This window comes from Oncorhynchus tshawytscha, unplaced genomic scaffold (assembly GCF_018296145.1).
Source record: "Oncorhynchus tshawytscha isolate Ot180627B unplaced genomic scaffold, Otsh_v2.0 Un_scaffold_7692_pilon_pilon, whole genome shotgun sequence".
In the NCBI taxonomy this organism is placed as follows: Eukaryota; Metazoa; Chordata; class Actinopteri; order Salmoniformes; family Salmonidae; genus Oncorhynchus; species Oncorhynchus tshawytscha.
Genome location: NW_024609664.1, coordinates 202832 through 218333, shown reverse-complemented (window position 1 = coordinate 218333; position 15502 = coordinate 202832). Strand labels below are relative to the sequence as shown.

Sequence of the window (15502 nt, the reverse complement as noted above, 5' to 3'; positions counted from 1 at the left end):
CCACGTATGTAGTAATTATCATAGTACATGTCTACGATTGCAGCGTGTGTGACGTAAGGCGGAAGCTCAACGAATCAAATGGTTAATGTCAGCTAAGCTGAGCAAACTGGCTACATCGGGCTCTTAAAAAAAAGAGCGATCAGTGAACTAACTCTCTATATTGTGCTACATTGAACCTAAACCCATAGTCATCATGGATACTCTCTACACGTATAGATTACTACCACCCACATATACCAACACGAAGGACCCTGAATACAGTTATAGACTAGTTAAGCTCGAACTTGTAGACTGCTGGCAAACTCCAGACCTGAACATCATCATCAAACAAGAAGAGGAGGAGGAAGAGGATAGCTTTCTACAAGTTAAAGAAGAAGAGGAGGAAGAGGATATTTCTCTGCAAGTTGAAGAAGAAGAGGAGGAGGAAGAGGATAGCTTTCTACAAGTTAAAGAAGAAGAGGAGGAAGAGGATATTTCTCTGCAAGTTGAAGAAGAAGAAGAGGAGGAGGAAGAGGATATCTTTCTACAAGTTAAAGAAGAAGAGGAGGAAGAGGATATTTCTCTACAAGTTAAAGAAGAAGAGGAGGAAGAGGATATATCTCTACAAGTTAAAGAAGAAGAGGAAGATCACACTTTCATGGTCAAAGTAGAGGAAGAAGAGAAGGACAAAGCTCTTGTAGTTAAAGAAGAAGAAGAGGAGGTTGGTTTTACGGTCAAAAAAGAAGAAGAAGCTATAGAGGTTTTTATTTTTTCTGGTATGTACAGATAAATGGGTACGTCCCAAAATGGCACCCTATTCCCTGTAGAGCCCTACAGGCCTTGGTCAAAAGTACTGCCCTATAAAGTGAATAAGGTGCCAATTGGGACGCAGACCAATATTGAGTGTTTGCTAGTACGAACCGTAACATGGCACTGTTTCTTCAGATTTAACCCAGCACTCTTTATTTCCTTGACGCAGACGGAAACTGCAACCAGTGGCCTGTCAGTGGGAAGAGTCCCTCCGTATCAGAAGAACCTCAACAAAAACAGACGCGACCAAAGAAACAACCAAAAAAGACCCAGGAACCACACCACTCCCCTCTGTACTGCCCCGACTGTGGGATGAGTTTTGTCAGCCCTGGGATACTGAACGCGCACCGCAGAATCCACCAGCCCAGAATAATCCACACCACCACCACCACCACCGGTGAGCCGTCTCACTACTGCCATGACTGCGGCAAGACCTTCGACACCGCCCGCTACCTCAAAAAGCACAGCTTGGTTCACACAGCAGAGAGGACGCACCACTGTTCCCAGTGCGACCGGAGCTTCCTGAGACTCCAGCACCTCAAAGAGCACCAGAGAACCCACAGCGGAGAGAAGCCTCACTACTGCTCCGCGTGTGGGAAGGGCTTCACCAAGGTTCGACTGCTCCGAACACACCAGCGGCTGCATGCCGTGGAGGGGGCCGACGTCGTCGGGGATGTGTCGGAGACGGGGATGAAGGAAGGTAGTGGGGTGGTGATGTCAGCGATGGGGCGGAAGAGAGCACTGAGAGTTCTGGCCGGAGTGGACTACTACTACTGCTCTGAGTGTGGGAAGAGCTTCTCCAGTGCGGCCTATCTTAAGGTGTGTCAAATAGAATCACTCTCACACTACGTCTGTTCCCCATTACCACCTGTATTGACAAGCCTATACAGTGGGCTGGCCTTTCTGTTCTTTTCTTCCCCCAAGTACTTTATTAGTCCAGCACCTACGTTTGTTAAGGATGTGCGTATTGACCACAAACGTTTCCACAGATATCAAATCAAAGTTTATTTGTCACATATACACATGGTTAGCAAATGTTAATGCGAGTGTAGCGAAATGCTTGTGCTTCTAGTTCCGACCGTGCAGTAATATCTAACAAGTAATCTAACCGAAACAATCACCCTGACATGCAGTTGCCAGACTTGGCTCAGTAGCTGTCACTCCCATTGAAATAGAACGAATAGAACGCACCTCCCCGTTCCAAGTCAATGATGTCATAATGGGTGAAATAGAACGTCAGTAGCTGTCTCTCCCATTGAAATAGAACGTCAGTAGCTGTCTCTCCCATTGAAATAGAACGTCAGTAGCTGTCTCTCCCATTGAAATAGAACGTCAGTAGCTGTCTCTCCCATTGAAATAGAACGTCAGTAGCTGTCTCTCCCATTGAAATAGAACGTCAGTAGCTGTCTCTCCCATTGAAATAGAACAAATAGAACGCACCTCCCCGTTCCAAGTCAATGATGTCATAATGGGTGAAATAGAACGTCAGTAGCTGTCTCTCCCATTGAAATAGAACGAATAGAACGCACCTCCCCCGTTCCAAGTCAATGATGTCATAATGGGTGGACGAACGGTTCAGTTTGCCAGTCCAATTGCCCGGGTTGGAGGTTCCTAGCCCGTTCCGTTCATTCCATTTCTATGGTGTCTCCAAATAACCATGTACAACAGAAAACCTATTGTACATGAAACATTCAGATAGAAATAGTCTATCTAGAACAAACATGCCTCTCTGACATGTAGCATACGGAATCACGTCGGCTCTATTCATGGCATTTCTATTCCGCAAAGTTCAACAACTTTTCGGGCTACTGAACGTGGCGGCCCTGTTGTTTAAATTTTGATGAACGATGCGTTTCTAAACACAAGAGATCCTGTAAAATAAAGTTCTAATATGTAATTCTATGTTTCTGTCTCAGGTGCATCAGAAGGCTCACACAGGAGACAAACCATACCAGTGTGCTCACTGTAAGAAATCATTCAGCACGTCGTGGGGTTTAAAGGTTCACCGGCAGAATCGCTCTGGAGAGAAGCCCTACCAGTGCGCCGACTGTGGGAAGAGGTTCTCGGACCTGCGCAGCCACAAAGCCCACCGGAGCACCCACACTGGAGAGAAACCATACACATGCCCTGTCTGTGGAAAAGGCTTTGCCTGGCTAAAGAGCCTACAGAAACACCAGGCCACACACAGCAGCAGCAGTGGTGGTGGAGTCATAGAAGTACATATAGAATAATGTAGGATATCCTGGAGGGTTTCACTCCAACCCCAATCCAGCAGGGTAGTTACAACTACGGGATAGGAGGGTAGCTCTCCAGGAACAGGGTTATAGGAGGGTAGCTCTCCAGGAACAGGGTTATAGGAGGGTAGCTCTCCAGGAACAGGGTTATATAGGAGGGTAGCTCTCCAGGAACAGGGTTATAGGAGGGTAGCTCTCCAGGAACAGGGTTATAGGAGGGTAGCTCTCCAGGAACAGGGTTTTATAGGAGGGTAGCTCTCCAGGAACAGGGTTATAGGAGGGTAGCTCTCCAGGAACAGGGTTATAGGAGGGTAGCTCTCCAGGAACAGAGTTGGGTTATAGGAGGGTAGTTACAACTACGGGACAGGAGGGTAGCTCTCCAGGAACAGGGTTGGGTTATAGGAGGGTAGCTCTCCAGGAACAGGGTTGGGTTAAAGGAGGGTAGCGCTCCAGGAACAGGGTTGAGTTAAAGGAGGGTAGCTCTCCAGGAACAGGGTTGGGTTATAGGAGGGTAGCTCTCCAGGAACAGGGTTGGGTTATAGGAGGGTAGCTCTCCAGGAACAGGGTTGGGTTATAGGAGGGTAGTTCTCCAGGAACAGGGTTGGGTTATAGGAGGGTAGCTCTCCAGGAACAGGGTTGGGTTATAGGAGGGTAGCTCTCCAGGAACAGGGTTGGGTTAAAGGAGGGTAGCTCTCCAGGAACAGGTTTGGGTTATAGGAGGGTAGCTCTCCAGGAACAGGGTTGGGTTATCGGAGTGTAGCTCTCCAGGAACAGGGTTGGGTTATAGGAGGGTAGCTCTCCAGGAACAGGGTTGGGTTATAGGAGGGTAGCTCTCCAGGAACAGGGTTGGGTTAAAGAAGGGTAGCTCTCCAGGTTAATCAAGTCACATCACCTGGATTTTAAGCCTTTTCCAGAAATGAGAATTGGATTCCAAATGAAAGCAACCGTCTCAGTGTGGTGCCGGAGGACGGGGCTGGACCAGCTGACATAAAAAAATTAAAGGGGACAGTTTGATTAAAAGCTTGAAATAAAAGTACAAATCCAGGTCAAAACACAGGGCCCTAATTATAGAAACACAACGTCACGCTCCCTCTTGGATGAGGGAATGCTGTTGTGTCAGTAGGACATCAAAATGTCACATAACACCGGCTGGTGAAGCTCTCTCTTGGATGAGGGAATGCTGTTGTGTCAGAAGGACATCAAAATGTCACATAACACCGGCTGGTAAAGCTCTCTCTTGGATGAGGGAATGCTGTTGTGTCAGAAGGACTTTTAATTACATCAAAATGTCACATAAGTATGTGACTTGTAATTATATATTTTAGATGTTTATATTCATACGCAAATGTTGTTTGTAAGCCTAGTTTTTTGTTCTCTCAAAGTGTTCTTTGGATGGATTGTGCAACAGGCGATGGCTATCTTTTGTTTTTTTTCCGACAGCAAAATGTGCTCACTATAACATGAAGTGTATGGAGCAATGTTTGGTTTGGATCTGAAATGAATGGATGATGAAAATAAACATGGTCAGTTGTTGCACTCCGATCTGATTTCTGTCTTTATTTTGTCGCTGAGCTCAAAGCACATGCTAACGTCTGGTAGCATAACATCTGATTTCTGTCTTTATTTTGTCGCTGAGCTCAAAGCACATGCTAACGTCTGGTAGCATAACATCTGATTTCTGTCTTTATTTTGTAGCTGAGCTCAAAGCACATGCTAACGTCTGGTAGCATAACATCTGATTTCTGTCTTTATTTTGTAGCTGAGCTCAAAGCACATGCTAACGTCTGGTAGCATAACATCTGATTTCTGTCTTTATTTTGTTGCTGAGCTCAAAGCACATGCTAACGTCTGGTAGCATAACAGTTTTCCACATTGTCACGTCTTCATATCCACTTTGAAGCCTTTCAAAAGCAGATCTGGCATTGGAACTGGAGGCTGAGCAAAACCACTCTGTTGAGCAGTGGAGGATCTATAGTAGGACGGGCTCGTTGTAATGGCTGGAAAGGATTGAAATGGAATGGAGCCAAAACGTGGTTTACATTTGTATTGTTTGATATCGTTCCGTTTCAGACGTTCCAATGACCCAGTCTTCCTGTAGCTCCTCCCACCAGCCTCCACTGGTTTTGAGGTGTGTAACCCCCCCATCCAAAACATGGCTTTAGTTACTAGGTACACCACTTTAACAGATAAAGTGAAAGATTTTATTTCGTTTCATGACTTATCTTCATTGATTAATTATACTGTATTGACAAATATGGTTTAACGGTAACTTTTACACAAACATGATTGCCAACAGATTTGGCCAAGAGAAACAATTCACATCATAAACTAGGTTTCCATTCCAATTGGCGACAGATTTCCATGTCAATATTCTAGAATTAGCATACATAAAATATGTGCATATTCCCACCAGTGGTGTTTCCACCAAACTGAATTGTTGCGGGGAAAAAAATCAGTGCGTGATGACGTAGTGAACACAAAATGTACTTTTCCCACTTAAATTTTCATGTACCGAATACATTTTTTCAATGTGTTTCCGTTGCATTTTCAACACTACGGATAGTTTTGTCACAAAAACTGTTGCGCTCCTAGTCTGGTTTTGGCACGTGCTCTCGATCCAGCAGCTCACAGAGAGAGTTTGGGTAGGTTAGTCTACAATAAAGTATGAGATTATGGATAAGAGCGAGAATATTTTGATTTGTCAAAAGGCAATCAATCATCGTGTCACCAGAATAAGACCCTCGACATTTATTGGAAAGGAGCATCAAGATCACCGTGCACTTTCACCACCCTGAGAAGTTCATGATTTCTACGTATTTCATCTGTAGCCTAATAAACTGCTTGCTTTCCCGACGAGTCGTAGGGGAGGACCACACACCACGTCATCGCGTGAGTGACTCCAAATTTACTTCGATATGATGGGTATTAATTATATCAATATTTGCACATAAGGCGTTTCCAGCGCCATTTCTCGCATAAATAATTTGACTGACACAAAAAGATCCCATCATGTCGACGCACAAATTATCTGTCGGCATTTATAAAATTGTATCAAAAACTAAACAGCTATCATTCTTTTTTTGGTTTATACAGTATGACTTCACACACAAAAAAACTATAATGGAAACGTAGTAAAATGTGTCTTTCATGTAATGTCAGTTTCTAAACAACCTAAAAAATGTTTTAAAAAAACAACAACATTTAATCAAAATGACCATTTTGTTGACATCTTAAACAGAGCGTTGACCTTGTGTCTGCTCAGTACAACGACAGAACATTCTAATAGACATGTTGACATCACCACTGTGACGTCATCACGGAACGAGTAGAGTGCTAGCAAAGTAATGTTCTATCTCTCTTTCCAATGATGTGGCATCCCCGAGGATGATAAATACATATAGATATTTTTTTTTTGAGGGGGCTTCTGAGTGGCACAGCGGTCTAAGGCACTGCATTTCAGTGCAAGAGGCATCACTACAGTCCCTGGTTTGAATCCAGGCTGTATCACATCCGGCCGTGACTGGGAGTCCCATAGTGCGGCGCACAATTGGCCCAGCGTCGTCCAAGCGTCGTCCAGGTTTGGCCGGGGTGGGTCGTCATTATAAATAAGAATTTGTTCTTAACTGACTTGCCTAGTTAAATAAAAAAACAATTAAAAAAAAATGCAATGTCTGTTTCTAGTCAAAAATATTTTAAAAATCAAGACATCGTTACATCATCACGTGACGTAGAGTAGAGCTTGTCCTCGTCCTCTATGTTACTGAGTCCGCTACGTGTGGTGCTGTGGTCCGGGTTGAACTTCATATGTTCCTTCAGCTGCTTCAGCTGATAGTAACTCTTCCCACAGTCGTAGCAGTAGAAGGGCTTCTCTCCCGTGTGAATCCTCTGGTGCACCTTCAACTCTGAGGACGTGATGAACCGCTTGTCACAGTCGGAGCAGGGGTAAGGCCTCTCTCCTGTGTGAGTCCTCAGGTGCACCTTCAAAGTAAAAAAATACACAATATAAATTCTATTAATTAAATAAGAATTTCAGTATATAGTAGATAGCAAGTATTATGTTGTGTAAACTGAAATAAAATCCACAACTAAATAGTTATATTTTACCTTTAAGGTCCCCTGAGCACGGAAGGTCTTGTCGCAGTAGGAGCAGGCGTAAGGCTTCTGGTCAGAGTGTATTCTCTGGTGGAGCTTGAGGTTGGACAGCTGTTTGAATGCCTTGTCGCAGTAGGAACAGCTGTGAGGCTTGTCCTGGCTGTGGATCTTCTCATGGACCCTGGAACAACAGATAATACATGAACCAGTAGTTCTAGATCACTTGAATATCCCACAACGGGACATTGACTGGTTAAGTACTAGTAGTTCTAGATCACTTGAATATCCCACAACGGGACATTGACTGGTTAAGTACTAGTAGTTCTAGATCACTTGAATATCCCACAACGGGACATTGACTGGTTAAGTACTAGTAGTTCTAGATCACTTGAATATCCCACAACGGGACATTGACTGGTTAAGTACTAGTAGTTCTAGATCACTTGAATATCCCACAACAGGAAATTGGTTTGTGACAGTTAAAAAAATAATTTAAAAAAGACATGACAACATTGAATCACAACAACAGAAAATACAGTTTAATGAAATAAATGACGACATAACGGATGTCGTAATAAAACAAACAGATGACATAATAATAATGTTTTCTCCAGATAAAAACGTAATAACTTATTACACTGTCCGGTGGTTATTACGTTATCAGGTGAGTAACACATGGGCCCATACTCATAAAGCATCTCAAAGTAGGAGAGCTGATCTAGGATCAGGTCCCCTTGTACATGTGATGTTGTTCAGATCAGATCCAATAGGAGAGCTGATCTAGGATCAGGTCCCCTTGTACATGTGATGTTGTTCAGATCAGATCCAATAGGAGAGCTGATCTAGGATCAGGTCCCCTTGTACATGTGATGCTGTTCAGATCAGATCCAATAGGAGAGCTGATCTAGGATCAGGTCCCCTTGTACATGTGATGTTGTTCAGATCAGATCCAATAGGAGAGCTGATCTAGGATCAGGTCCCCTTGTACATGTGATGCTGTTCAGATCAGATCCAATAGGAGAGCTGATCTAGGATCAGGTCCCCTTGTACATGTGATGTTGTTGATCAGAGGTCCCCTTGTAGATGTCCAATAGGAGAGCTGATCTAGGATCAGGTCCCCTTGTACACGAGATGCTGTTCAGATCAGATCCAATAGGAGAGCTGATCTAGGATCAGGTCCCCTTGTACATGTGATGTTGTTCAGATCAGATCCAATAGGAGAGCTGATCTAGGATCAGGTCCCCTTGTACATGTGATGTTGTTCAGATCAGATCCAATAGGAGAGCTGATCTAGGATCAGGTCCCCTTGTACATGTGATGTTGTTCAGATCAGATCCAATAGGAGAGCTGATCTAGGATCAGGTCCCCTTGTACATGTGATGTTGTTCAGATCAGATCCAATAGGAGAGCTGATCTAGGATCAGGTCCCCTTGTACATGTGATGCTGTTCAGATCAGATCCAATAGGAGAGCTGATCTAGGATCAGGTCCCCTTGTACATGTGATGCTGTTCAGATCAGATCCAATAGGAGAGCTGATCTAGGATCAGGTCCCCTTGTACATGTGATGTTGTTCAGATCAGATCCAATAGGAGAGCTGATCAAGGATCAGGTCCCCTTGTACATGTGATGTTGTTCAGATCCAATAGGAGAGCTGATCTAGGATCAGGTCCCCTTGTACATGTGATGTTGTTCAGATCCAATAGGAGAGCTGATCTAGGATCAGGTCCCCTTGTACATGTGATGTTCTTCAGATCCAATAGGAGAGCTGATCTAGGATCAGGTCCCCTTGTACATGTGATGTTGTTCAGATCAGATCCAATAGGAGAGCTGATCTAGGATCAGATCCCCTGTACATGTGATGTTGTTCAGATCCAATAGGAGAGCTGATCTAGGATCAGATCCCCTGTACATGTGATGTTGTTCAGATCAGATCTAGGATCAGATCCCCTGTACATGTGATGTTGTTCAGATCCAATAGGAGAGCTGATCTAGGATCAGATCCCTCGGTCCAGTCATTGTAATCTAAAAGACAAAACGGATCCTAAATCAGCACTCCATCTCAGGCGGTTTATGAATATAGGCCCAGAGTTACCTGAGCTCACTGGAGGAAGGGAACTTCATGGGGCAGCTGCTGCAGTGGTACGGTTTCTCTCCTGTATGGATACGCTGGTGCTTCTTCAGATGGCCAGACTCTACAAAGGTCTTCCCACAGAAGGAGCAGCAGAACGGTCTCTCTCCGGTGTGCCTGCGCTCATGGGATTTCAGGTTCCCCGTTTGGGCGAAGCCCTTAAAAATCAAATCAAATTTAAAGTGCATTTAAAATCACAACACTCTTTTGCCAGAGTCTGGAGTATTTACACTGAGTGCACAAAACATTAGGAACGTCTTGCTAATATTGAGTTGCCCTTAGAACAGCCTCACTTCCTTGGGGGCGTGGCCTCTACAAGGTGTGGAAAGAGTTCCACAGGGATGCTGGTCCATGTTGACTCCAATGCTTCCCACAGTTGCGTCATGTTGGTTGGATGTGCTTTGGGTTGTGGACCATTCTTGATACACACAGGAAGAGCGTGAAACCGCAACGCTGCTGGGTTTATCTTGACACACTCAAACCGGTGCACCTGGCATCTACCTGGCACCTACCTGGCACCTACCTCAATACTCCGTTCAAAGGCACTTAAATATTTTGTCTCGAGGCTTAACAATCCTTCTTTAACCCGTCTCCTCTCCTTCATCTACACTGATTGAAGTGGATTTAACAAGTGACATCAATAAGGGATCATAGCTTTCACCTGGATTCACCTGGTCAGTCTATGACATGGAAAGAGCAGGTGTTCACAATGTTTTGTACACTCAGTTTATACACCTGGCGACATGGGTACGAATCCTCTCTCTCTCTCTGTATCTGTCTCCCTATACATTCCGACTATCACTGTTCATAAAACCTATAAATTACTACAAAATGTATTTTAAATTTGCAACACTCTCCACAGTAAAACAATCAAATGACAAAAAGTAAAAGCAAACCATCAGTAAAAGAGATTTAATAAAAAGAACCAACCTTCCCACACACCTCACAGACGTAAGGTCTCTCTCCTGTGTGTGTTCTCTGGTGGGTCTTTAGAGATTTAATAAAAAGAACCAACCTTCCCACACACCTCACAGACGTAAGGTCTCTCTCCTGTGTGTGTTCTCTGGTGGGTCTTTAGAGATTTAATAAAAAGAACCAACCTTCCCACACACCTCACAGACGTAAGGTCTCTCTCCTGTGTGTGTTCTCTGGTGGGTCTTTAGAGATTTAATAAAAAGAACCAACCTTCCCACACACCTCACAGACGTAAGGTCTCTCTCCTGTGTGTGTTCTCTGGTGGGTCTTTAGAGATTTAATAAAAAGAACCAACCTTCCCACACACCTCACAGACGTAAGGTCTCTCTCCTGTGTGTGTTCTCTGGTGGGTCTTTAGAGATTTAATAAAAAGAACCAACCTTCCCACACACCTCACAGACGTAAGGTCTCTCTCCTGTGTGTGTTCTCTGGTGGGTCTTTAAAGCAGCCAGTATGGTGAAGCTCTTGTCACAGTCTGGACAGGGGAAGGGTCTCTCTCCTGTATTGGACACAAAACACACAACGTATTGAACTTGATTGTCTGATGATTGAATGCCTTTAAAAAAAGGTTCACTAGAACGACCTAAAACAATTCAACCCAAAAAAAGTGTCAAAACTATTTATTGACCAGATTGGTTGAGAACCCGACTCTTGATTTTTCACTTGATTGAACTTTGAAAATAAATTTAGGCTGAATACTTTCGAAAGGAACCAAAGTAAAAAATTAAAAAAACCTGTGTGTGTGAGTGTGTGTCTCTTCAGCTCGGCTGGTGAGCAGAACCTCTTGGCGCAGGCCGGTACGGAGCAGGGGTACGGTCTCAGTCGGGTGTGGATGACCTGGTGTTTGTCTAAGCTAACAGTGGTGGATAAACGCTTCCCACACCTAGAGCAGGGGAACGGCCTCTGATGACCGCCTTTGGTCGTGTTGGGCTTAGTCCCTGGGTTTGCTGAGATCTGGGGGCTCCTCTCCTCTCCCTCCTCATCTTCCTCTCTGGATGCAGGGTCCTTGTCCGATGCCCCTCCACCGGCAGGGCCAGACCTGGGGTCGTTGTTATGGTGGGGGTTGTTCTTGTCAGGGGTGGCTCTAGGGCCATTGTCAGGGGTGGCTCTAGGGCCATTGTCAGGGGTGGAGTCGTCAGAACTGTGGCTGGTAATGTCAGAAGTGGGGCTTGGGTTGTCATCTGAGGGAACAGAGACATCTCAGGTCAGATGAGAGGCTTAGTAACGCCATGGTAGCTCCTCTGCGATGCTGTATAGGATATACTATGGCTCCTCTGTGATGCTGTACTCACTAGTCTGTATAGGATATAGTTTGACTCCTCTGTGATGCTGTATAGGATATACTATGGCTCCTCTGTGATGCTGTACTCACTAGTCTGTATAGGATATACTATGGCTCCTCTGTGATGCTGTATAGGATATAGTATGACTCCTCTGCGATGCTGTATAGGATATACTATGGCTCCTCTGTGATGCTGTACTCACTAGTCTGTATAGGATATACTATGGCTCCTCTGTGATGCTGTATAGGATATACTATGACTCCTCTGTGATGCTGTACTCACTAGTCTGTATAGGATATACTATGGCTCCTCTGTGATGCTGTACCCACTAGGCTGTATAGGATATACTATGACTCCTCTGTGATGCTGTATAGGATATACTATGGCTCCTCTGTGATGCTGTACCCACTAGGCTGTATAGGATATACTATGGCTCCTCTGTGATGCTGTACCCACTAGGCTATAGGATATACTATGGCTCCTCTGTGATGCTGTATAGGATATACTATGGCTCCTCTGTGATGCTGTACCCACTAGGCTGTATAGGATATACTATGACTATGCTGTATAGGATATACTATGGCTCCTCTGTGATGCTGTACCCACTAGGCTGTATAGGATATACTATGACTCCTCTGTGATGCTGTATAGGATATACTACTATGGCTCCTCTGTGATGCTGTACCCACTAGGCTGTATAGGATATACTATGGCTCCTCTGTGATGTATAGTATCATATGGCTCCTCTGTGATGCTGTATAGGATATACTATGGCTCCTCTGTGATGCTGTACTCACTAGGCTGTATAGGATATACTATGGCTCCTCTGTGATGCTGTATAGGATATACTATGGCTCCTCTGTGATGCTGTACCCACTAGGCTGTATAGGATATAGTATGACTCCTCTGCGATGCTGTATAGGATATACTATGGCTCCTCTGTGATGCTGTACTCACTAGTCTGTATAGGATATACTATGGCTCCTCTGTGATGCTGTATAGGATATACTATGACTCCTCTGTGATGCTGTACTCACTAGTCTGTATAGGATATACTATGGCTCCTCTGTGATGCTGTATAGGATATACTATGGCTCCTCTGTGATGCTGTACCCACTAGGCTGTATAGGATATACTATGGCTCCTCTGTGATGCTGTATAGGATATCATATGGCTCCTCTGTGATGCTGTTTAGGATATACTATGGCTCCTCTGTGATGCTGTACTCACTAGGCTGTATAGGATATACTATGGCTCCTCTGTGATGCTGTATAGGATATACTATGGCTCCTCTGTGATGCTGTACCCACTAGGCTGTATAGGATATAGTATGACTCCTCTGCGATGCTGTATAGGATATACTATGGCTCCTCTGTGATGCTGTACTCACTAGTCTGTATAGGATATACTATGGCTCCTCTGTGATGCTGTATAGGATATACTATGACTCCTCTGTGATGCTGTACTCACTAGTCTGTATAGGATATACTATGGCTCCTCTGTGATGCTGTATAGGATATACTATGGCTCCTCTGTGATGCTGTACCCACTAGGCTGTATAGGATATACTATGGCTCCTCTGTGATGCTGTACCCACTAGGCTGTATAGGATATACTATGGCTCCTTTGTGATGCTGTACCCACTAGTCTGTATAGGATATACTATGGCTCCTCTGTGATGCTGTACCCACTAGTCTGTATAGGATATACTATGGCTCCTCTGTGATGCTGTACACACTAGTCTGTATAGGATATACTATGGCTCCTCTGTGATGCTGTACCCACTAGTCTGTATAGGATATACTATGGCTCCTTTGTGATGCTGTATAGGATATACTATGGCTCCTCTGTGATGCTGTATAAAATATACTATGGCTCCTCTGTGATGCTGTACCCACTAGTCTGTATAGGATATACTATGGCTCCTCTGTGATGCTGTACCCACTAGTCTGTATAGGATATACTATGGCTCCTCTGTGATGCTGTACACACTAGTCTGTATAGGATATACTATGGCTCCTCTGTGATGCTGTACCCACTAGGCTGTATAGGATATACTATGGCTCCTTTGTGATGCTGTACTCACTAGGCTGTATAGGATATACTATGGCTCCTCTGTGATGCTGTACCCACTAGTCTGTATAGGATATACTATGGCTCCTTTGTGATGCTGTATAGGATATACTATGGCTCCTCTGTGATGCTGTATAAAATATACTATGGCTCCTCTGTGATGCTGTACACACTAGTCTGTATAGGATATACTATGGCTCCTCTGTGATGCTGTACCCACTAGGCTGTATAGGATATACTATGGCTCCTTTGTGATGCTGTACCCACTAGGCTGTATAGGATATACTATGGCTCCTCTGTGATGCTGTATAGGATATACTATGGCTCCTCTGTGATGCTGTACTCACTAGTCTGTATAGGATATACTATGGCTCCTCTGTGATGCTGTATAGGATATACTATGGCTCCTCTGTGATGCTGTACAGGATATACTATGGCTCCTCTGTGATGCTGTACTGTCTGTATAGGATATACTATGGCTCCTCTGTGATGCTGTATAGGATATACTATGGCTCCTCTGTGATGCTGTACTACTAGGCTGTATAGGATATACTATGGCTCCTCTGTGATGCTGTATAGGATATACTATGGCTCCTCTGTGATGCTGTACCCACTAGTCTGTATAGGATATACTAGGATATACTATGGCTCCTCTGTGATGCTGTATAGGATATACTATGGCTCCTCTGTGATGCTGTACTCACTAGTCTGTATAGGATATACTATGGCTCCTCTGTGATGCTGTACTCACTAGTCTGTATAGGATATACTATGGCTCCTCTGTGATGCTGTATAGGATATACTATGGCTCCTCTGTGATGCTGTATAGGATATACTATGGCTCCTCTGTGATGCTGTACTCACTAGGCTGTATAGGATATATTATGGCTTCTTCCTCTTCCTCCTTCTTGACGTTGAAGAACCCTGAAGGAAACACACAATATTTAAATCACAGCAAGTTGTAAATAAACAAATCACAAAGAGAGAGAAGGCAAGAGCACCTGTACTTGGGTGAGCCACACCCCATATCTCTTCCTCCTCTTCTTCTGTTTTCACATGGGCAAAACTCAGGTATGTTGTTAGGGGTGTTGTTAGGGGCCCACAGTCCTCCTGCTTCACCCCCCTCAGGGTCTGCGTTACTTGGTCTCCATGGATACCTTTGGGCCCATGGGACCCTGGGAGTTTGGTCTCCTGAGAGAGAAGAAAACTGAAGTGGATTTGTCACTACAATTATTTCCAGACAAAGCATTTTTATTGTTACATGTAGCTTTCTTTAGTGTGCATATATATATATATATATATATATATTTATTTTATTTTTACTTTAATATATATATTTACTTTAACATGCCGGCCAGGAACAGTTGTAATGAATACAGTTGTTCAGTTTAACTGAATTCTTTGGTAGGTACCGGACATATTTTAACATGATTTAGTTAGAAAAATGTGTGAATGGCAAGTTGAATGGCTGTTTCCTGGGCTTAAAGGATAATCGCAATATTCAACTGACTCCTTCGTAAACCCAGATTCTGGTTTATTCTACATCATGCCTGAACACGCATATTCATTGATGGAAACTACTAGCACCAACATGGTCGCTGCATATCACCATCCTAGCTATTTCACTTCACTTCTGTAACGGGAAATATAATAATAATAATATAATGGCGAAACGTATCGATTAGACTGCTTCCACCGGGCAAGGAAACTGCTGCTTTGTTCAAAACCGCTGAACTGAACAGAAAATAAAACATAGGTCCAACTTCGAAACATTATACATGTTATATTTGAGTTTCTTGTTATCTACTCACCACCACGTCCATTGTATATAGTAGTGCTCTTTAAAAAAAAAGAAGAAGAAACTAACTGGTTGTTGTTTTTCTTCCGGCTTCCGGTTCAGTGTCGTCAGACGTGACCATCTAGACGA

General features: G+C 44.0%; 2 protein-coding genes across 3 annotated transcripts; one reads left to right on the top strand and one right to left on the bottom strand.

Annotated features, from left to right (window-relative positions):
* Positions 1-633: 633 nt before the first annotated feature.
* On the top strand, positions 634-3189 carry LOC121845407 (zinc finger protein 135-like). Its single transcript, XM_042316714.1, has 3 exons — positions 634-755; positions 959-1608; positions 2706-3189. The coding sequence occupies exons 1-3, from the start codon at positions 638-640 to the stop codon at positions 3018-3020; spliced, it is 1083 nt and encodes a 360-aa protein (XP_042172648.1). The 5' UTR covers positions 634-637; the 3' UTR covers positions 3021-3189.
* A 3422-nt stretch (positions 3190-6611) lies between these two features.
* Positions 6612-15466, bottom strand: LOC112230189 (zinc finger protein OZF). 2 transcript variants are annotated; one of them, XM_042316733.1, is made up of 8 exons: positions 15387-15466; positions 14577-14766; positions 14440-14499; positions 10954-11400; positions 10600-10718; positions 9209-9402; positions 7128-7296; positions 6612-7001 (listed from the first exon to the last, which is right to left on the bottom strand). In XM_042316733.1, the coding sequence occupies exons 1-8, from the start codon at positions 15396-15398 to the stop codon at positions 6723-6725; spliced, it is 1470 nt and encodes a 489-aa protein (XP_042172667.1). In that variant the 5' UTR covers positions 15399-15466; the 3' UTR covers positions 6612-6722. The 2 variants fall into 2 exon arrangements, with proteins under 2 accessions (XP_042172667.1, XP_042172668.1); XM_042316734.1 differs by having other exon boundaries at positions 10612-10718.
* Positions 15467-15502: the final 36 nt, after the last annotated feature.

Bases quoted from the DNA above. Each gene is read 5' to 3' on its own strand.
- LOC121845407 (XM_042316714.1), top strand. From the start codon at position 638: ATGGTCAAAGTAGAGGAAGAAGAGAAGGACAAAGCTCTTGTAGTTAAA. The intron at 756-958 runs GTATGTACAGAT...TCCTTGACGCAG, and splicing joins AGAGGTTTTTATTTTTTCTG to ACGGAAACTGCAACCAGTGG. The intron at 1,609-2,705 runs GTGTGTCAAATA...TTTCTGTCTCAG, and splicing joins CCAGTGCGGCCTATCTTAAG to GTGCATCAGAAGGCTCACAC.
- LOC112230189 (XM_042316733.1), bottom strand. The intron at 14,500-14,576 runs GTGCTCTTGCCT...TGTTTCCTTCAG, and splicing joins TGTGGCTCACCCAAGTACAG to GGTTCTTCAACGTCAAGAAG. The intron at 7,002-7,127 runs GTAAAATATAAC...TTTACTTTGAAG, and splicing joins GTGCTCAGGGGACCTTAAAG to GTGCACCTGAGGACTCACAC.